This window comes from Hordeum vulgare, chromosome 5H (assembly GCF_904849725.1).
Source record: "Hordeum vulgare subsp. vulgare chromosome 5H, MorexV3_pseudomolecules_assembly, whole genome shotgun sequence".
Lineage (NCBI taxonomy): Eukaryota > Viridiplantae > Streptophyta > Magnoliopsida > Poales > Poaceae > Hordeum > Hordeum vulgare.
The window spans coordinates 535,983,292-536,006,970 of record NC_058522.1 but is presented as its reverse complement, the minus strand read 5'-3'; the positions used below and the strand labels follow the sequence as shown (position 1 = coordinate 536,006,970).

General features: G+C 40.6%; 1 protein-coding gene and 1 non-coding gene across 2 annotated transcripts; both read left to right on the top strand.

The window, feature by feature from the left end:
• Positions 1-18,345: 18,345 nt before the first annotated feature.
• LOC123452451 (NADH-ubiquinone oxidoreductase subunit 8-like) lies at positions 18,346-21,624 on the top strand. Its single transcript, XM_045129099.1, has 8 exons — positions 18,346-18,473; positions 18,629-18,710; positions 19,204-19,257; positions 19,370-19,461; positions 19,546-19,659; positions 20,900-20,967; positions 21,092-21,203; positions 21,286-21,624. Exons 1-8 carry the CDS (start codon positions 18,420-18,422, stop codon positions 21,379-21,381), a joined length of 672 nt encoding a protein of 223 aa, XP_044985034.1. The 5' UTR covers positions 18,346-18,419; the 3' UTR covers positions 21,382-21,624.
• A 346-nt stretch (positions 21,625-21,970) lies between these two features.
• Positions 21,971-22,044, top strand: TRNAT-AGU. The gene has a single exon. It is a non-coding gene; the product is annotated as a tRNA-Thr (tRNA).
• Positions 22,045-23,679: the final 1,635 nt, after the last annotated feature.

The following is a 23,679-nucleotide window of genomic DNA, read 5'->3' as shown; positions in this document are numbered from 1 at the left end:
CTCTCTTTATTTATTGATCAACAATGTTTAAAGGGATACAATTAAGTGTTGGGGAATGAATCAACCAAAGATGGCGTCCACAAGATAAATTGAACGTGTATCTAGCGAGGCTATGTGCCTCCATGTTCGAAGCTCTTCCTTCAAACATGAAAGAATAGTGTTGGAACTCGAGTGCCTAGGCTTGAATCTCATGGACGATATGACCATGGTTTCCTCAGTTTCCCTCCTTTATATTCACAAGAGTAAAATGCAGTCTGGGTCACTAAACTTGTTCCTCGTGGCCACTCCGATCACTGTTTCAACAAATTGACTCATTACTGTAATTGTACTTGATTGGACGACCTCATTTGGTCATTGGCTACATTTCCACTCTTATTTTTCTCTCATGACATCTTTTGGCTGTTCCAGACGCTGAGTTGGAGCAAAATGCACTGGGCTGCCGGTTTTTTGCTGTTAAGCCCTTATGTCCATCATTTTTTACATTTGGATATGCACTAATCACATCGGTTGGTAAAGGGAGAGGAAGGGCCACACGTGGTGTCATCGTCGAGGCAGGGGATTTGGTGCGTGCAAGGTGAAAGACCAGAGGCGAAGGTGGTGCGGTGGCCATGGGCGCGTGTATCGAGGGAGACAACATGGCCGTCCTTCATCGATGCGAGGGCGCTGAGCCGCTGGTGTATGGTAAGTGTGTGCCTCCCTTTATTTTCCTCTATTTATGATGAAAAGGTGCCCATTTGTTGTCGTTTTTGATGATTTGACGCATGATCATGTCAACATGAGGCCACATTGTTGATCGAAACATGTTTTGATGGTCGATTTCCTTGTAGTCGTCGGTTGGTTGATTGTTGATTAGGGTTTTGGGAGGGGTTTGTTAGGGTTTCTGTTGGGAATTAATTATGAATAATTAATATCGGTAATCAAATTGGATGGACATTTTCCGTGCATAATGTAGGTCCGTGCAACTTGAATTTCTCCGTGGAGTTCAATGTAGGTGACTATTTTCTTGGTACTGGAGGGAACATGGCTTATGTTAGTGGGAAGTCCACTTGGTATGATGATCTACATGTTGACACCTGGTCACATCTTGTTGTGGAACATTTGGTTGAAGAGATTGGATATGAAATGGCAGGGAGGATCAAGGCTTATTATCTGGCGCCACTACTTGATATTACAAGAAATGGGTTGAGGCAGATAAGAGACGATGATGACACAAATAAAATGTGTGATCTTGTAGGAATTGGTTATCATTCCTTACAAATCTTTCTTGACCATGATGACAACCTTAACTCAGAAAACAGGGATGATGTGTTGCATTTCCCAGTATCTCAGCTGCCACCTATTCTAAGTCCAACAAAGGGTAGGTCTTCTCCTGCAAATGTCACAGAGAATGAGGCAGTGTCAATCGACATAGTTTTTCTATATTAGGAGATAACAAGACTAGAAAACAATGATGAAAAACATTGTGAGCCTAATGGATGTACTACAAATGCAGAACGTGGTACAATAGTTAATGAAAATGCAGAGGAAACTGTGGCCACAGAAGTAGAGGCAAATATAAGAGCTAGAAATACAAATCCAGCACAAGCTGAAGTCCAAAGGCAGAGGTTAGGGAAGCTAAGGAGAATGAATGGAGGAGTCTATAATGATGTTGAGAGTACAAACACTCAGGATGAAGACTTTAAACCTGGATAAATAGTTGATTCTGAATATAATATATCTGATGATAATGATGACTTCTTTTCTGGCAATGTGGACTATGAAGAAAATGACAAGATAATCCATGAAGCTCAGCCATCTAACAAGGGCAAAGGAAAGGAGGAATTAAATGAAAAGAGGAGGTAAAACCTGGAACTGATGATGAGTTTGAAGGGGCTGATATATGCGCACTGGGTTCAGATGAGGAAGCCACTACTGGAATCACAGAATTTGCCATCAGTCCATTCGTTGTCGTGTGCCAGCTGATACGTCTCAAACGTATCTATAATTTTTGATGGTTTCATGCTGTTATCTTGTCAACTTTGGATGTTTTATATACCTTTTATATATTTTTTGGGACTAACTTATTAATTCAGTGCCAAGTGCCAGTTCCTGTTTTTTTCTGTGTTTTTGACTCTTTTCAGATCTGATTTTGGAACGGAGTCCAAACGGAATAAAATCCCCGAAATGAATTTTTCCAGAACAGAAGAAGATCGGGGGACTTGAGGGCCAAGGCAGGAGGCCCAGGCTTGTGGCCCCCCTGGAGCTCCCCTGCCCTAGCTCTTTCGCCTATATATTCTCTAAAATCCTAGAAAAAATAAGGGCATCCATGAAACCACTTTTCCGCCGCCGCAAGCTTCCGTTTCCGCGAGATCTCATCTGGAGACCCTTCCCGGTGCCCTGCTGGAGGGGACTTTGGAGCTGGAGGGCTTCTACATCAACATCATTGCCTCTCCAATGACTCGTGAGTAGTCTACTTCAGACCTACGGGTCCGTAGTTAGTAGCTAGATGGCTTCTTCTCTCTCTTGGATCTTCAATACAAAGTTCTCCATGATCTTCATGGAGATCTATCCGATGTAATCCTCTTTGGTGGTGTGTTTGTCGAGATCCGATGAATTGTGGATTTGTGATCAGATTATCTATGAATTATATTTGAGTCTTTGCTGATTTCTTATATGCATGATTTGATATCCTTGTAAGTCCCTCCGAGTCTTGGGTTTTGTTTGACCAACTAGATCTATGATTCTTGCAATGGGAGAAGTGCTTGGTTTTGGGTTCATACCGTGCGGTGACCTTTCCCAGTGACAGAAGGGGCAACAAGGCACGCATCATGTTGTTGCCATCAAGGGTAACAAGATGGGCTTTCATCATAGATTTGAGATTGTCCATCTACATCATGTCATCTTGCTTAAGGAGTTACTCTGTTCTTATGAACTCAATACACTTGATGCATGCTGGATAGCGGCCGACGTGTGGAGTAATAGTAGTAGATGCAGAAAGTATCGGTCTATTTGTTTTGGACGTGATGCCTATATGTATGATCATTGCCATAGATAACGTCATGACTTTGCGCGGTTCTATCAATTGCTCGACAGTAATTCGTTCACCCACCGTCTACTTGATTTCATGAGAGAAGCCACTAGTGAACACTACGACCCCCGGGTCTACTCACAATTATCGTCTCCGCTTTTACTTTTACTTTGCTTTGTTTACTTTTTCCTTTCAGTTCTCACTTTGCAAACAATCTATAAGGGATTGACAACCCCTTCATAGCATTGGGTGCAAGCTCTTTGTGTTTGTGCAGGTACTTGTGACTTGACGCGATCCTCCTACTGGATTGATACCTTGGTTCTCAAACTGAGGGAAATACTTGCCGCCGCTGTGCTAAATCACCCTTTCCTCTTCAAGGGAACACCAACGCAAGGCTCCAAGGCCGCGGGGGAATCCTTTGCACAGCAGACGGCAAAGAGCCTAAAGGCAGACAACAAAGAGCCCAGTTGGGCCCCAATAGACTGTGGATCTGGCTAGGTCAAATGGACGGCGCGGATGCCTTCTGCTATTTCTTTGCTATGGCAGACGGCAAAGAAGCTGATTCCTGTAGTGAGCAAAAAAAATTAGATTCAAGACTTTTAGAAAGGAGGACTTGCATTGTCCCAAGTTTCATGTATGTCAAGCCTTAGAGACTATAGAGATGATCATGAAGGCAATTAGATAGTATAATATTAAAAGAGGGTGGAAATTAGGATTCCAATCAATGAGCTCTAGCACCTCTGCAAATCCCCACTTCCCTCTACGAAGGGACAATCTATTTATTTTTATGTCATTAACTTTTCATGTTGAGTCAACTTCCTATTCCAACCTCAATCTATTAGTTGGCAAGCATCATGTGGTGGGGAAAGTTCCAGGCATATATACCGAGTCAAATATATTTGATCATGATTCATTATTGTTGACAACTATCTTTATGATAAGTGCTTTGGGAGGCAAAACATTAAGCCCATATCTTTCTATGTGTTCAATGGATGTTGTTTGTTCTATGCTTTGAGTATTATCAATCATAGAAGACTGTATGATAATTGAGTATGTGCATGTCATACTTAAACTTTGCTGAAAGTATGACATGCACATACTTTGTATCACATGTTCTTTAGATATCATGATCTTGATGTATCACATGCTTTGTTAATATAGTTAGATCGTATGGTGTTTGTCCCTTGCTATCTTGATGTGATGAATTGAATCTTTCCCTTTGAGATTTTGTAATGTCGGACTGAATATTGGATTTGAGATCACTTTATGTATGTCTTGCATGTGGATACTCGTGGTGAAAATGGAGTGTTCTATTAATTCACTTGATATATGTTTTGGTACGTAACTTGCGGATTCCCGTGATGACAATGTGGTAATATATGCATAGGGGTTGATACACGTTCTTGTCCTACTTTCTCCGATATAAATCTTGTGGTACTCTTTGAAGTTATTTGTGTTGGATTGAATATGATGAATCTTAAATTGTTTCATGCATGTAGAATAATTAATCCACTGATACTTAAGGTGACATTGGAGTATTTAGGTGACATTAGGGTTGATTGATATGTATCATAGGTGTTACTTTACTACGAACTCTAGGGTTGTTTGTGACACCTATAGGAATAGCTCAATAGATTGATCGGAAAGGGTAACTTTGAGGTGGTTCTACTACCTACAACAATTTCATCTTATGTTCTCCGCTACTTATGAACTTTGGAGTGATTCTTTGTTGCACGTTGAGGGATGGTCATATGATTCTATTATGTTAGCATTGTTGAGAATTGCACTAGTGAAAGTATGAACCCTAGTCCTTATGTCCAAGCATTTATATAACATTTTTCTCGCTGTTTACCACTTGCTACCTTGCTGTTTTTTATATTTTTAAATTACCAAAACCTATATCTAGTATCCATATTGCACTTGTATCATCATCTCTTTGCTGAACTAGTGCACCTATACAATTTACCATTGTATTGGGTGTGTTGGGAACACAAGAGATTTCACGTATTTGATTGCAGGGTTGTTTGAGAGAGACCATCTTCATCCTACACCTCCCACAGATTGATAAACCTCAGGTCATCCACTTGAGGGAAATTGTTATTGTCTTACAAAACTCTATGCTCGGAGACCTAGTAGAGTCTACAAGAATAAAGTTGCATAGTAGACATCAAGGATGCGGCCAATACTTGTGGGCATCTCATGATTCAAGAACTAAGGCTTTATGGTCAAGAAGTTTACTGCAGAGCATTCTTGTATCAAAAAATAGAAGGTTAAGGCATTCACTTCAAAGTTTTTGTCAAAGAAGTACTTAGAGCATTTTAGGGCTGGTCAGGGCATGAATCTTAGAAACTTTTCAAGGATTGTGCAGAAAGAGTGGAACATGACCCCTATGAGGACACAAATGCATAGTGATAGAAGGTTAGCTATGAAGAAAATACATGGAGATGAAGAAGCTAAGTATAGAGTGTTATGGGACTATGGAATGAAATCAGAAGAAGCAACCTTGGAAGCACTTTATTTTGTGACCCTTGATGAGAACTCAAGGTTTGAGAAATGTTACTTATCTCTTGATGCATGCAAGATGTGATTCTTAGAAGGATGCACGCCTATAATCTTCGTCAATGGTTGCCACATCAAGACAAGATATAGAGGACGGATTCAACTGTGGGTATAGATCCAAATGAGTGTGTATTTCCTCTAGCAATTGTTATTGTAGAAGTTGAAGATACAACCAATTGATCATAGTTTTTGGAGACACTAAAAAGGGATCAAAGGATTTATAACACATATCCCTGGACACACATGTCACATAAGGAAAAGGTATTAGTCTTGTTAATGCAAACTTTTTTTGGCGATTCTTGATGAGCAGAACAAACATCTTGCTTTCTTATAGTTTTTGCTGATTATTGGTTAGCTTTGTGGCTTGTAGGGCCTGATAAATGCAGTCAATGAGGAGTTCCAAGAAGTTAAGCATAGATTATGTGTTAGACACATGTGGAAAAATTTCCAAGAAAGTTTCAAGGGTGATGTGCAAAAGAACCAGGTGTGGAAGATTGCTAGAAGCACAACTGCAACTAAGTTTGAAGAAAACATGGAAGAGATGAGGACTATCAGTCGAGAAGCATATGTGTGGTTGTTAAAACATAGCCCTAATACTTGGGTTAGGGCTTTTCAAAGTGACTTGCCTAAATGTGACATTCTTCTTAATAACATTTGTGACGTTTTTAACAAGTAAACATCATTCAAAAGATGAATGGGCCACCAATAGAGCCACCTCTATACCTGAAACAAGTTGGTAGGCCTTGCAAAAGTAGAAGGAAAGTTCCTTATGAACTTAATGACACAAATGGTGGCAAGAAGATGTCAAGGCATGTGGTAATTATGCATTGTAGCTAATGTGGTGAGCATGACCACAACATAAATGGGTGAAAATATTTGAAGCATGGCATGGTAACCAAATGCCCAAGTTAATTTAGAGCAAGCTCAAAATGGTATACCTAGAGATCAGAATGCACAACAAGATCAACATGAACACGCAAAACAAGCTCAAGATCAACATGCAAAACAAGGAGATGGTACAACCGGAGATCAAAATGCAGAGCAAGATCAACATGAACAAGCAGAACAAGCTCAAGATCAACAAGAAAAACAAGGAGATGGTACAACTGGAGATCAAAATGCAGAGCAAGATCAACATGAACATGTAGAACAAGCTCAAGATAAACAAGCATAAAAATGAAATGGTACAACTCACGATGAACATGCAGATCAAGCTCGACATGAACAAGATGGAGGTTCAACAACAAATCAACATGCAAAACAACCTCAAAATGGTCATAATGAACCTACTATGTGTCCATCGACCAGATTAAACAGGCTAGTGGATGCAATGCTTCAGTAAGTAACTGATTCAGTGACTAACTTTATTATAATTGACCATATTGTACTTTACTACAATTAACTCAATGACTAACTGAATTATTCTGAATTCCAACTAAAATGCAGAGGCCAACTACAAGGGATAGGACACAAATGCCAATCCCCGAGTTCACATTTCTAGCTGCTGCTTAGGCCAGGTTAACACAAGACCAAGGTGGATCAAGAGAGGCACACTCTACCTCTATAATGTAGGGACAACTAGCTCAACAGTTAAGGGCCATGAAGACGTAGAGAAATTCAGAAGCTCGAGACACAAAGAGAGCACTGATGGAAGCTAGACAACAAGCACAACTTAAAAAGCTTGAAGCAAGTGCAAAAAGTAAAGAAGATCTTGCTAAGAAGAAGGCTCAAGAGGCAGAAGCAAGGATATTGCTTGCACAAGAAAGGAGTGAGAAAAAAAGGCGGGAGAGAGGGAGTTGAACAAGGAAGCTCAGGCTGAAACAAGAAAGATCATAGCTCAGACAAACAGGGTTGATGGTCCTCCCAGGTGCGTTGGTTCTCCCTCCAAGCTTAAAGGCTGATGTAGCACGGCGACAACAAGTATTTCCCTCAGTTAAAAAACCAAAGTATCAATCCAGTAGGAAGATCCACAAGACTATGTAAGCAGCACGTGCACACAAATAGCAAATCCTCGCAACCCAACTCATAGAGGGGTTTTGAATCCCTCGTGGGAAAAGTAAGGATAGATTGATAGATGCAAATAAGAGTGATAACAAATAGAACGCATCAAGGTATTTTTTTTGATAATATAGATGTGAAAACAAAAGAGCAAATAAAGTAGAAAAGAAAATAGCAAAGTAGAGATTACAAATAGATGATGTGAAGTAGTCCCGGCGGTCGTAGGTTTCACTAGTGGCTTCTCTCGAGAAAATAGCAAGTGGTGGGTAGACAAATAACTGTTGGGCAATTCACAGAAAAGCAATTAATTATGACGATATTCATGTATATAGGCATCACGTCCAAGATAAGTAGACCGACTTCTGCATGCATCTACTTCTATTGCTCCACACATCGACCACTATCCAACATGCATCTAGTGTATCGAGTTCATGGAGAAACAGAGTAATGTCTTAAGAAAGACGACATATTGTAGACAAGATCTATTCATGTAGGAATAGACCCCAATCATTTTATCCTCGATAGCAATGATACATGTGTGTCATGTCACTTTCTGTCACCGAGATTGAGACCCGCAAGATCGAACCCATCACAAAGCACCTCTTCCCATTGCAAGATAAAAGATCAAGTTGGCCAGACAAAATCAAATATCGGAGAAGAAATACGAGGCTATAATAATTATGCATGAATATGTTTTCATAGATCTGATCATAAACTCACAATTCATCGGATCCCGACAAACACACCGCAAAGGAAAGAGTTACATCATATGGACCTCCAAGAGACCATTGCATTAAGAAACAAAACGAGAGAGAAAGCCATCTAGCTACTGACTACGGACCCGTATGTTTGATATGAACTACTCACGCATCATCGGAGGAGCACCAATGAGGATGGTGAACCCCTCCGTGATCGTGTTCCTCTCCGAAATGGGATCATGATTGGTATTCGTGGCTCTGGAACTTGTGGCGGCCACAACGATTTTTCGTCGACTCCTCTAGGGTTTACTGAATATTGGGGTATTTGTAGAGCTCACTGATGTCTACGCACGCTTCTATTCTTGTGGACTATGTTGGGCCTCCAAGCGCAGAGGTTTGTAGGACAACAACAATTTCCCTCAAGTGGATGACCTAAGGTTTATCGAACTCAGGGAAGTAGAGCTTGAAGATGGTCTCTCTCAAGCAACCCTGCAATTAAGATACAAGAAGTCTCTTGTGTCCCCAACACACCTAATACAATTGTCTGTTGTATAGGTGCACTAGTTCGGCGAAGAGATGTTAAAAGGCAAGTGATATGGATGGTAAAACAAGGTATTGTAAATCTGAAATAAAAATGGCAGCAAGCAAACATGAAACAAAACTCAAAGTAAACGGTGTCCAATGGTGGAAAACATGGCCTAGGCTTCATACTTTCACTCGTGGCAACTCCCAACAACATTAACATAATCTAATCACATGATATTTCCACTAGAACATGCAATGGAGATGTACTTGGAGGTCATTCCTTTGTGATCAAGAGAGGAGGAGAATTATGTAAGGGTTCAAAAGCACACCTCGGAGTTCGTAGTTCTCATCTATGGATTCCCAATGTCAACGCGGCCATCCAAAGAGAGTACCACAATCACCACAACATATCTCAAGGATTGTCAAAGACAAGCACCAAGAGACTCTCAATCTTCAATCAATTCACAAAATAGGAAATCACTCATGAACATATTCTTCTAATCCATGTCCAATAGACCGCTGTCACCATGGTCTCGGGGATTATACTAGATAAGATCAAGTAAGTACATCAATCCAATATATAGAAGAAGAGGAAACATCATGTGATAACCCTAGATTAACATAGCCTATGATCACAATCAAGATCACATCATGGGAGAGAGAGATGACCACATAGCTACATGTAGAAGACCTCAGCCCCGACGGAGACTACTCACACATGGCCATGGTGAGCAAGAGGTTGATGGAGAGGTGCAGCCCGGAGAGGAGACGGTGGCCGACGGCGGCCACGGCGGCGGCGGCCCTTGGCCCCCCTTCTTCCTTGGAGATGGTGCTGGTATGGAGGTGGTTCTCCACCCCAAGGCGGCTGCCCGATGGATGCCCCTTTGATCCAAGGGCTCTTGGGCACCTCTAGAACCTTCATAGGAATCCCTCTAAGCCCTAATGAGGTCCCCAAGTCGTGGCTTGTCCGAATCAATCTAATATGGTAAGAGTTGGACTCAATCACGTCACTGATTCCCGTAATCCTGTAATCAGATATTTGTCCTCCAGTAAAACGGGCTTTCCTGGAGCGTTTGAACTCCAAATGAGCCGATTTTATGTATAGAATTATCAGCATAAAATTCCCCACAACTTTAACATCTATTATTTTTTTCCATTTGATGTCATATTCGAGGCGAAAACAGACCATCTCTAAAATCTGTAGGGGGGGGGGCAGATTTCAGGAAAGTCAGAGTCCCACTCCAACAAGGTTTCATGTTCTATTTTTGATAGTTCCTACACATCAAAGTGTATTACAAGAACATTGTGAATTTTTGCAACTATTAGTAGGTTAGTACAAATAAATCATAAACTTAATATAAAAACAATTATCAAAAGCATAAAAGTAGCATGAAACCATCAAAAATTATAGATACGTTTTGGACGTGTCACTCACGGGCGATGGAGAAGTTTACAAAGGGCCCCACTAGATACCAGGCCGCATTAGGGGCCTCTGGTGCGCCGTGGTGTCTAGTGGCCCCCGGGCCTTGGCTGCTGCTCATTCTTGGCCCCTAAGTTTCCTTGTGGTCCAATAAAAATCTTCGTAAAGTTTCGTGGCAATTGGACCTCATCTGATATGAATATACAAAGAAAAAAACAATAAAAATTAACAACTAGCACTAGGCACGAAATCAATAGGTTAGTCCCAAAAATGATATAAAATTGCTATAAAATGATTATAATACATCCAAGAATGACAACCTATTGACATAGTGCCTAGTGCCACTATGGTCATTTTATAGCCACTTTATATCATTTTTTGGGACTAACCTAGTGTCATATTGCCTAGTGCCACTTGCTATTTTTTTCCTTCACATAAAATCAATATCATATGAAGTCCAAATGCCACGAAACTTTACGGAGATTTTTTTGAACCAGAAGGAAACTTGGGAGCCAAGAATGAGCAGCAAACGAGGCCTAGGGGGGCACTAGACACCAGGGCGCGCCTAGGGCCCCTGGCGTGGCCTGGTATCTTTTGGGGCCTTCAGGCACCTCCTCCACCGCATCTCAGCTCTATAAATACCCCAATATTTAGAAAACCCTAGGGGAGTCGACAAAAAAATCGTTTTAGCCGTCGCAAGTTCCAGAAGCCACGAAATTCAGTCTAAAGCCCGTTCCGGAGAGGAATACGATCATGGAGGGGTTCACCATCCTCATTGGTGCTCCTTCGATGATGTGTGAGTAGTTCATGTCAGACCTACAGGTCCATAGGCAGTAGTTAGATGGCTTTCTCTCTCGTTTTGTTTCTCAATACAATGGTATCTTGGAGATCTATATGATGTAACTCTTTCTTTTGCGGTGTGTTTGTTGGGATCCGATGAATTGTGAGTTTACTATCAGATCTACGAGAACATATTCTTGCTTGCTTATTGTAGCCTCGCATTTCTTATCCGATATTTGGTTTTTGTCCAACTTGATCTTTATCTTGCAATGGGAAGAGGTGCTTTGTGACGAGTTCGATCTTGCGGCGCTCAATTTCAGTGATAGAAAGAGACATGACACGCATGTATCGTTGTTATCAAAGACAAAACGATGGGGCCTATTCCTACATGAATAGATCTTTGTCTACATTATGTCATCTTTCTTAAGGCATTACTCTGTTTCTCCATGAACTCAATACACTAGATGCAAGCTCGATAGCGGTTGATGTGTGGAGTAATAGAAGTAGATGCAGGCAGAAGTCGGTCTACTTATCCTGGACGTTATGCCTATATACATGATCATTGTCTTGAATATCGTCATAATTATTTGCTCTTCTATCAATTGACCAACAATAATTTGTCTACCCACCGTATTCTGTTTTATGAGATAAGCCACTAGTGAAACCTATGACCCCCGGGTCTACTTCACATCATCTATTTGCAATCTCTACTTTGCTATTGCATTTCTATTTTATTTTCAGATCTATATTATCAAAAAAGCCCAAAAATACCTTGTTGCATTCTATTTGCTATCACTCTTATTTGCATCTATCAATCTATCCTTACGTTACCCACGAGGGATTGGCAACCCCTCCACACATTGGGTTGCGAGGATTTGCTATTTGTTTGCAGGTGCAGCTTACATAGTCTTGTAGATCTTACTACTAGATTGATACCATGGTTTCATAAGTGAGGAAAATACTTGTCGTCACTATGGTACATCACCCTTTAAGCTTGGAGGGAAAAAACGCAATCAGCGAGGAGTCAAGATTTCTCGTGCCGTTACCGAGGAAGATCAAGTCAAGATCTATGAGGTTCCTACAGACAAATCTCATCTCCTTGCAATTACATTATTTGCCATTTGCCTCTCGTTTTACTCTCCCCCACTTCACAAAAAATTCCTTTTTATTTTCCTTCTTTCCGTTTGGCGTTTTCTTGCCGGATCTCTTGTTTACATGATCATTATGTCTTGCATTACCACTCCTCCTTTGTCACCAGATTTTGAATTCTTGTGCTTCAAACAGAAACAAGGAGAACATTTTAAACATGCTTGGTATAGGTTGATGGAATCTTATATTGTTTGTAATTTAAAAGGAGGTGCGAAGATTTGCTTCGTAATTTTTATATAGGATTGAACATGCATCACACAACACTTCTAGATTTTGCCGTTAAAGGAAATTATGTTGAGATTCATGCTAATGTTGATTATGAAATAACAGAGGGGATATTGGGGGTTCCGCCATTCAAAAAGGGATTTACTTTTACACAAGAAGGAGCTCAAATATTAGACAAATTGGGGGATCTACAGGAAATTTTTGTTGAATTGCAAAAATCTTATGAACCTCTCAAACATGTTAGTGGAAGCATCAATCGCATGAATACTTCGATTACCTTGTGTAATAAGCGTTTGGATATCTTGGATCTTAAGATGGTCTCTTCTCTTGAGAATATTGGGAAACGTAAAGAGCCACCTGGCTTTGAGAAAGCTCTTACAAAAATAGCAAAAACTAAAGATGACTATACTTAAAATCTATGTTATATGCCTAGCTAGGGGCGTAAAACGATAGTGCTTATTGGGAGGCAACCCAATGAATAAAATTTATTTTTCACTTTTGTTTTATGTTCTTGAGTGTTTGCACAATTATGCTAGTGTTATACTTTGTTTTTTGTGTTCTATTTAGTGTATGTGTCAAGTAAAGCCTTTGGGATCATGTGGGGTGTTAGTTGCTTTAATCCTGTTGAAATTTCAACAGAAACTTTTGCGTCTAGTAGAAAAAATCCTAAAAATCGTACAAACGTCAAAAGCGTCTGAATATTTTTACACAAGATTGATATACAAATTCCCTACGTTGTCATAATTTTCCAGAAGTTCTTAGGTTACGGAAGTATGGGTAAAATTCAATTCTTTAGAGACTGTTCTATTTTTGAAAAAATCTGTTTTCTTTGTGTTATGTGCTTGTTTTGAAGATTATATGGTTTGTATCGAGGGGTATAAGCCATGGTAAAGTTAGAATACAGTAGGTATAATGCAAACAAATGGAATAGGTTTTCAACTGTAACTAAAGTAAAGTTGGTTTTCTTATACTAACGGATCTCACAAAAATTTGTTGAGTTTTATGTGATTGAAGTTTTCAAGTTTTGAGTGAGGTCATCATGGATGAAGGAATAAGGAGTGATAAAATTCTAAGCTTGAGGATGCCCCATGGCACCCCAATGCATTATCTAAGTAGTATCAAGCAACTAAGCTTGGGGATGCCCCAGAAGGCATCCCATCTTTCTTCTAACAACCATCGATAATTTTACTTGGAGCTATATTTTTATTCGTCACATATCATGAGTTTTGCTTGGAGCGTCTTGTATCATTTGTTTCTTTGCTTTCTTTGCTGGTTAGTTTGTCATAATAAACCATGCTGGGCACACCCATTGGAGAGATCTAAATTATGCTATGATTTGTTAGAATCGCTCTTTATGCTTCACTTAATTTTTTTGAGCCATGGAATTGCTCAATTACTTCACTTATATCTTTTTTAGCACGGTGGTGCTGTTATTTTGAACAAATTTGCTCTCATGCTTCACTTAGATTATTTTGAGAGTAGCAGAAATTTTGAAGAAATCCTCTCTTGCTTCACTTATATTATTTTGAGAGTTGAAAATTTTAAAGAAACTTGCGCTCTCGTTCTTCACTTATATTTGTTTGAGAGCTTGTTATTTGCAATGGCAACTTTCTTTAAATTAAAATTAGTTCCAAAGTGATAAATATCTAGGAGTGATACAATAAAAACTTTCATGAAGATAATTGGATGTTAAGCTCGATTCTTTGCAATAGTTTTGCGATATGAAGATAGTGATATGTGAGTTATGTTGATGAGTAATTATACTCTAGTAGGAATATTGGTGTTAAGGTTTGTGATTCCCTATGTATGCACATGAAGTCAATAATTATGCTATGAAGTTACATCCTACTTGTGTTGCATTGTTCGGTGTTAGTTATGTTTAATATTCACTTATGATGATTTTCGTTCCTTGGTTGGGCGCTTCTCAATCTATTTGCTATCTTTCACTTGTACTAAGCGGGAATACTGCTTGTGCATCCAAATCCTAAACCCAAAGTTGTGCCAAATGAGTCCATCATACCTACCTATATGCGGTATTTCAACGTCGTTCCAAGTAAATTTGCAAGTGCCAACTCTAATGTTCAAAATAAATTTTTGATTTGTGTGCCCATACCGCTCATGAAGCAGTGAGGGGTGGCCGGTATCTTCCATGTTAAATAGGCTATTATCAATATGAGTGTTCGTTCACTTGTCATTGCACGAGAGTATGGTGGTAATAAGGATGCCCAGTCCCAAAATGAAAAAAAAATATGTTGTCAAATAACAAATTCCTTGGAAAGTGTTGGTATGGACGGTACCCGTGGATACAACTAGCCATGGAATGTGAAATAATGGTGGAAAAAGGAATAAGTTTTATGTTATATTTGGAAACCGCCTATAATTTGTTTAGCATGGAGGATATTGGAAACTCTTGGTCGTTTTCGTTGACATGAAAAACATATCACCCTAAAAAAATTATCTCTAAGTTTTTCACTTTTAGCTCTAGCACCTCTACAAATCCCTCCTTCCCTCTGCGAAGGGCCTATTTATTTATTTTATGCATTTTTTTTAATTCGATTCTCCATCTTCTCTTATAAAGCACCAGCTAAGGAACACCATTATCATACTTGAACATTGGATGTAGTTAATATTTGAGTGTGTTGCATGAATGGATCAATAATAGAGCATGATGGGCTAGGGATGACATTCTTTAGCATTGATATTTTGAAAGACTTAGTTGCTTATTGATATGCTTGAGTGTTGAAATTTTCATGTCAAACTATAGACTATTGCTTTGCATCATCTATAAGTCTACATGTCCATGCTGAAAGAAAAAGAATGTGATGAACATTTGAGGCAGCATTCCACATCAAAAATTATGCTTTTATCATTTACCTACTAGAGGACAAGCATGAATTAAGTTTGGGATGCTTATACGTCTCCAACGTATCTATACTTTTTTATTATTCCATGATGTTATATTATCATTCTTGGATGTTTTATGGTCATTTTATAGCATCTTTATATCATTTTTCGGGACTGACCTATTGACATAGTGCCTATGTGTCACTTGTTGTTTTTGTTCTTCGCAGAAAATCAATACGATATGAAGTTTAAATGCCATGAAACTTTACGGAGATTTTTTTGGACCAGAAGGAAACTTGGGAGCCAAGAATGAGTAGCAGACGAGGCCCAGGGGGGCCACTAGACACCAGGGCGCGCCCACGGCCCCTAGCGCGACCTATTATCTAGTGGAACCCTCGGGCACCTCCTCCACCGCCTCTGAGCTCTATAAATACCCCAATATTCAAAAAACCCTAGGGGAGTCGACGAAAAATTGTTTCAGGCGCCGCAAGTTCCACAAGCCACGAAATCCAATCTAAATCCCGTTCCGGAGAGGAACACGATCACAGAGGGGTTCACCATCCTCACTGGTGCTCCTCGATGCGTGAGTAGTTCATATCAGACCTATGGGTCCATAGGCAGTAGCTAGATGACTTTCTCTCTCGTTTTGTTTCTCAATACAATGGTGTGTTGGAGATACATATGATGTAACTCTTTCTTTTGCGGTGTTTTTGTTGGGATCCGATGAATTGTGAGTTTATGATCAGATCTATGAGAACATATTTATGCTTGATTATTATAGCCTCGTATTTTTCTCTGATATTTGGTTTTTGTGTGGCCAACTTGATCTTTTATCTTGCAATGGGAATAGGTGCTTTGTGATGGGTTCGATCTTGCGGTGCTCAATCTGAGTGACAGAAAGAGACATGACACGCATGCATCGTTGCTATCAAGGACAAAACACCATTCCTACAAGAATAGATCTTTACATCATGTCATCGTTCTTAAGGCATTACCCCATTTCTCCATGAACTCAATACACTAGATGCATGCTCGATAGTGGTCGATGTGTGGAGTAATAGAAGTAGATGCAGTCAGAAGTCGGTCTACTTGTCTTGCACGTGATGCCTATATACATGATCATTGTCTTGAATATCATCATAATTATTTGCTCTTCTATCAATCGCCCAACAATAATTTGTCTACCCACCGTTTGCTATTTCTCGAGAGAAGCCACTAGTGAAACCTACAGCCCCCGGGTCTACTTCACATCATCTATTTGCAATCTCTACTTTGCTATTTGTGTTTCTATTTTATTTGCTCTTTTATTTTCATATCTATATTATCAAAAAAGCCAAAAAATACCTTGCAACATTCTATTTGATATCACTCTTATTTGCATTTATCAATCTATCCTTACCTTACCCACGAGGGATTGACAACCCCTCCACGCGTTTGGTTGTGAGGATTTTCTATTTGTGTGCAGGTGCTGCTTATAGAGTCTTGTGGATCTTCCTACTCGATTGATACCTTAGTTTCATAACTGAGGGAAATACTTGTCGTCACTGTGCTACATCACCCTTTAAGATTGGAGCGAAACCATTATGCAAAACCTAATGTTCACAAGCTTATGCTTACACTATTTTATGTTGTTATCCAATGAATTCCATGATTGTGTATGATCCTTCGAGTGGTACAAGATTATGATGCTTCCACTGCTTCAAGTTCACTATGGCAATGATAATGTACAAAGATGCAATCTTTTATGCCCAGTTTACTTCACATTAATTCAAGAACATGGAGAACAAGTCATCGAGTGATCCAAGTACACAATACATTATTTCCAACATAGTACATGATCCATGTACATAAGCACGATCCAAGTACATAAGGATGTTCCAACTACATAACCATTACACAAAGGCAGATGCCTTGCATCACTTCATCACCTTAACCTTACTACATCATTTCAGAATTAACACAACAAGGAGCTCACAAAGAACAACACTTACAACCGCTACAATCTTCAGAAACAACACTAACCGTGCCCCAAGCTCTGAGAATCTTGCATTTTATTGCACATCCCAAACTCTGCAATTGGTCCTCTTGCCCACTGTTCTACATCAGCACCTTCATGACCATGCTCCAGCTCCTCCCTCCCGTCCTCACTCCAACCTATAGCATCAACGACATCATTTCCTCTCAGAATGTTATGATCCACAAGATAAACCACATACTCATGCTCCTAATGCCAAAATTGGCAACCACGCCATCAAATTTTAAATAAAGGAGTGAGAAGAAATGCATCTGATCGTCCATCATTGCATACATGTAAGGGAAAAGAGCACTTATACCATGGTTGTTGCATCTGTAGAACACCCAACCATCATGGTCATCGGTGCCGGATATGTAGCGCTTCATCGTCCTCCCACAGTTCGGACAACCAATCTGGGGGATCAAGGGGGTGTGGCGATGTTGAGCAAAGCGAGAACAACTCGAAGACATGGTGCGGAAGAAACGCCGTCCAATGACGACAACCGAGGACGGCAGATGGCGCCGTGGAGTGTGCGGCGGAGGGCGGAGAGTGGAGACTGAGAGAGTGAGAGAGCTAGGGTTCGTCGTAGCGGTGGAGATTGGGAATTTAGGCACGAGGCGGAGAGAAAAGGGGGGTGAAGTAATGTGGCAGTTTTGCAAACAAAATCCTCATGTAGTTGCCAAACTAACACCTGCCTCCTACTTGGACAGGTGGACCGGTCAAAAAGCGCCACGAGGGCAAAAATGCGTATGAAATACGAGTGAAAAACGTATCCAATGACCAAATGAGGCCGTCCAATCAAGTACAATTATCATTTATGAGTCTACCTATGAATACAATGATCAAAGTGACCATGAGAAACAAGTTTAATAACCCAGAGTATATTTTACTCTATTCGCAACAACCTCCTTGCAATCAGAATCAACAATAACTTGTGAATTGTGATTGTATCAGGCCAATGTACTTTTTTTTAGGCAAAGCGGCCAATGTACACCTGCCTGCGTTGAACCACACAGAAGGCCCTGTCTAAGCAGTGCTGCACTTCCCAGCCCAGCCCAGCCCAGCCCAGCCCACTTGCAAGTTCCTCTTTCTCAACACCCGGACACCCCCCAGCCACTAACAAGACACGACAGTGCACAGCCCACCTCAACCCCACTTTCGATCCGAACCCACCGTCTCCTCGTCGCCGACGACGCGACCATGGCGGCGCTCCTAGCCCGGCAGGCAGCGCTGGCCCTCCGCGCCAGGCAGACGGTGAGCGGACCTTCCACCCCTCCCCCACCTCCCCTGCCTGCCGTCGCCCTACTAGATCTACGCCGTCCGCCCTCCGGCTTCCAGATCGAGCCATGCCGCTCCGCTCTCCTGTTTGTTGCAACGTGCGTCTGATTCCGTGGTTGCTGGTGTTTCAGGCGCATCTCGGCCCGTCCGCGACGGCGATGCAGGGCCACCTCCGGACCTACATGGACGCGGGGGTGCCCAAGAGGTTCAAAGGTCTCCACCCTTTCACACCCCTTCTTATTGCGCTGTTCGGTATTGTAATTACTGCTGAAATGTGGTTCGGGCTACGTAGGTTCTATCTTATCATTTCCAGGCATTCCGTGTGTTCGAACTTCGAAGTGATTGATCTTTTATGTCTTGTGGTGCATACAAATACAGTATTGTGTGAGCGGGGAATTAGGGTTGTACTTGAAACTCCTTGGAATAGATCCTTGGTTATCGATTAGTTGCATACTAATGTCTGATGCCCAATATGAAATGCTAAAAAATTGTGCGGCGCTGCCTCAGCTAGTTTAGGACGACCTATTCTGTATTAGAACTTAAAAGTCATTTGCTGCTGCTGATGGACTGTAGTATCAAATTCTAAATGGCCTTATTATTTCGAACACTAATTACATGATATATTTGTGTGTGCATAGTTGCGTATCAAATTTAAATGAATGTGATGCTACTGTGCTCTGAAAGCATTGTGCTCTTTAATGACCAGAGGATGAGGAGAAAGAACAGCTCGCAAAAGAACTTGCGAAAGATTGGAATGCTGGTGAGTATCTATATGTTTCTTATGTGTGTATACAATTGTATGATCCTTGGCTATTTTCCTTATGGCTGTTGGGATACTGGCTCGCCTCTCATTTCTAATGGTCTTTCTTCAGTGTTTGAAAGGAGCATCAATACATTGTTCTTGACTGAAATGGTCCGTGGTCTGATGCTGACACTCAAGTACTTCTTTGAGAGGAAAGTTACAGTAAGTGGCGAATTTCACATGTGCTATTAGTCTTATTGTCGTGCTTGCTTCTGTTGGCCGTTCTCTTATCTTGACTCCTTGTAGATTAACTATCCGTTTGAGAAGGGCCCTTTGAGCCCCCGTTTCCGAGGGGAGCATGCTCTCAGACGTTATGATACTGGGGAAGAGCGGTGCATTGCCTGTAAACTATGTGAAGCTGTAAGTTGTGTTCTCTTAAATCTTGCAAAAGTAGTGGATTAGTTAGCAAACCATATGAATTTATCTTCTACCGAATGAAATTGAGTTCTAAATGTTCCGTGGTAATAGCAGGCCATGCTTACATGAAAAATTGATGTTTGCACCAGTAATACTACTCGATGGAATGTTATAACAGTTGTGCCATGTTTTCCATATTAAATTATGAGTTCTTAGGGTCATCTTATATTTTCTATTATTTACTTTGCACAATTGGTTCCCTTTGAAGTCTATCATACCGAAACTGATTACAGTTTAAGAGAAGTTTGATCGCTTACTCGCATGGAGCTATACGCAATGCATGATGATTTTGTTCTTGTTGGTACTTGGTAGTAGACCTTGTCGTTCTTAGCGTGCGTGGAGTATCGAGATTGATGTTTTGTGAGTATTTCAAATAGGTCGCCCATTGCACGTAGGTTTTCAAATCCCAGCATTGATCACTTCTCCCAGTGGGTACAAGGAGAACAAATCGCAGCCTGGAAACATTTAGTTCCTAACTTACAATTTGAAATACAATTGCTGGCAGTAATTATGGATGTGAATCAAACAGACGTCTGTCATTCTGGGAGGGTACCGGACAAAAGAAAACTGCCTAGGAAATTTCTGGCTACCGAGTGGGAACTGATCCTAAAAGAGTTCACAACTCCCAAGGTTGAAACCTTGATAGTGCAACCTCTTGAGTCCGTAAGATTGCAGGCGTTGTTTAGAAGTTAGAACTTTGAGTTCTGAATCACTGGCAACAAAAACATTGCAGCTCTTCGTCTTATTGTTCCTTCAAAACAAATTGCAGCTCAAATTTTGGTGAATATGGTATGTTGTATGGAACTAGTGCACATATGGGATTTGAGACATTCTTAAAGAAGCATCATATCTAGATTTATTGTTTTGCAACTGAACATACAAAGCTAAAATTTGTGAGCCCCCCTTGTGTCCACTAGTACCATGCTAGATTTATCATAAACTTTGTTGAACATTGATAATTTCTGGAAGTAGCTTGCTGTACCATGTAACACTAATCCAAGTTATTGAAGTCTTGGCCTTTGATTAGTTTCAAAACTTATTGAAAATTCTCATGTGTAGTAGTGCAAAACTGTGTGATCAGCTTAAGATGCTTCAATATTGGATGTTTCTAATACTAGTTCAAGTGGTAGTTATTTATGCATAAGTATGATTTTGCTCACATGGCGTCATCACATGTGATCAGATATGCCCAGCCCAGGCAATTACTATCGAGGCAGAAGAACGTGAAGATGGTAGTCGCCGAACCACAAGGTAATTTAATGGCTGTTTATTTTCTATGAGTTGTGTTAACTATAAAGTATGACACTTTGACATACTGCTCATAATCTGTGAGAAGCTCCATTCTGACGATTCATATTGTATTCTGTGTTTGCAGATACGATATTGACATGACCAAATGCATCTACTGTGGGTTCTGCCAGGAAGCTTGCCCTGTCGATGCTATTGTCGAAGGCCCTAACTTTGAGTTCTCTACTGAAACTCACGAGGTAAACTAGTTGATTCGTATTATGTTATCTCCACAAGTCTCCTGGGAGTCTTAACACACACATTTTCGGGTATATGGTGCAGGAGCTGCTGTACGACAAGGAGAAACTGCTCGAGAACGGCGATCGCTGGGAGACGGAGATTGCTGAGAACTTGAAGTCTGAGGCCCTTTACCGTTGATTTCGTCCTTGTCGCCATAAAATTGGATCTGCTGTTTCTGCTATTTTGCTCAGCTAGCCGATAAATAAGCAAACCTGTATGATTGTATCATAACCTCTGAAAGCCTGGTGCCATGTTTGTATGCCTGGGCTCCATCTGTTTCTTTATGCTCCAGGGTAAAGGTGTACGGCATATTTTTGCGAATATTAAACTGTTTTCGACTCTGATTATGTTCCGAATGAAATATTCTGGTCGGGGAGTTTCCATTTTCTTGTTAGTACGTTGTGTTTGATATGAACGATGAACCAACCACGGCTATGAACTGGACTGGACTTGTGTCCGTTTTGTGTGCCTGCCCTGCCCTTTTGTAAGTGCGAAGACGTGTGCGGTAAAGTATTAGTAATACAGTACTGTACTGCTTTCTTACCAACTTGGAGAACCGTGCAGGAAAACTAGGGAGAGTGTCTGCTTCAGAGGGCGTGCTGCATAACTTGGCAGCGCAGCCATAACCAACTATTATGTGGATTAGTCACGAAATAAAAATCTGCAAAAGGGATACAAAAAGTATACATGGGCTTTCTTATCAGGTAATATAATTTAAACAACAAAAGCTTTCATAGCTCAGTTGGTTAGAGCACCCGTTTAGTAAGCGGGAGGTCTTGAGTTCAACTCTCAATGAAAGCACTCTTTTCGTTTTTATTTTATTTTTCTTATGACAGTGTGCCAAAGGTATACTGTTTTCGTTATTTTTTCTTCTTATGACAGTGTGCAAAAGGTATACTGTTTCCGTTATTTATTTTTTCTTATGACAGTGTGCCAAAGGTATAATGTTTTCGTAATCTTTTTGGTCTGAACTTTACCCATATGTTTGCAGTTTATACAAGTAATAATTTTATTTACATCGACTAACCTTTTATGGTTTCATGGTTGTGGCAGGAAAAAAGTACAAAAGTGTTTAGGGGTTGTTTTGTGGTTCTAGCCCCACGTGCCACTTTTCACGGTACATATATATGTTCCGTTGATCTTTCGAGGAAGGGATCGTCTGACATATAGCCCACATATCAATGTTGTAGCTGCACCCTGCTTGATGCCAGATTGGTTGAGTCGGGTCTCTCGTAGTCTTGGGCCGCTCAAATTTCGTAGTCTCCCGTACTCTTTTCTACCTTATGTTTGTATTTTTTTTCTTATGATAGTGTGACAAAGGTATACTATTTTGATAATCTTTTTGGTCTGGACTTCTCCCATATGTTTGCAGTTTGTACAAGTAATAATTTCATTCACATCAACTATGCTTTTATGGTTTCACGGTTGTGGCAAAAAAAAGTACAAAAGTATTTAGGGGTTATTTTGTGGTTCTAGCCCCACGTGCCACTTACCATGGTACATATATGTGTTTTCGTTGATCTTCCGAGGAAGGGATCGTCTGACATATGGCCCACATATCAATGCCCTAGTTGCACCGTGCTTGATGCCAGATTGGTTGAGTCGGGTCTCTCGTAGTCTTGGGCTATTCAAATTTCGTAAATAAGGTAGGTCACAACTAGACTTGTTGGTAGTGGATGGCCCTAGTATAAGGTGGCTTTCGCTATTTCCGTGACTCACTTCTGATTCTTCTCGTCTCTCCACGACTTTCATGATGTGTTGCCTATGTCTGGTGGTGCCATCTCGATAGGAGGGAAGCAAGCCAAGAAAAGAGGCTAGTTGCTCCCATTGCCACTTTGTGTAGTAACATCATCTCCTCCGTCGGGGATGTTGCCGTTAGTGTGGTATCTCAATGAAAGCATTCTTTGTTTCCTTATGTTTGTATTTTTTGTTTCTTTTTTCTTTTGCTTATGCATGTGTGCCAAAGGTATACTCTTTTGCTAATCTTTTTGGCCTAAACTTCACCGATATGTTTGCAGTTTGTATAAGTAATAATTTCATTCACATCGATTATGCTTTTATGGTTTCAACGGTTGTGACAAAAAGAGTACAAAAGTGTCTTAGGAGTTGTTTTGTGGTTCTAGCCCCACGTGCCACTTACCATGGTACATATATGTGTTTCTTTTGATCTCCCAAGGAAGGGATCGTCTGACGAATGGCCCACATGTCAATGCCCTACCTGTACCCTGCTTGATGTCAGATTGGTTGAGTCGGGTCTCCCATAGTCTTGGGCCGTTCAAATTTAGTAAATAAGCTAGGTCACAACTAGACTTGATAGTAGTGAATGGCCCTTGTATAAGGTGGATTTTTCTATTTCCGTGACTCACTTCTGATTCTTCTCGTCTCTCCACGACTTTTACTTGCCATGTTGCCTATGTCTGGTGGTGCCATCTCAAC

Excerpts from the sequence above, each read along its gene's own strand:
- LOC123452451 (XM_045129099.1), top strand. The coding sequence starts at position 18,420 with ATGGCGGCGCTCCTAGCCCGGCAGGCAGCGCTGGCCCTCCGCGCCAGG. Across the intron at positions 19,660-20,899 it reads CCTGTAAACTATGTGAAGCT|ATATGCCCAGCCCAGGCAAT; the intron begins GTAAGTTGTGTT and ends ACATGTGATCAG. Across the intron at positions 20,968-21,091 it reads GGTAGTCGCCGAACCACAAG|ATACGATATTGACATGACCA; the intron begins GTAATTTAATGG and ends CTGTGTTTGCAG.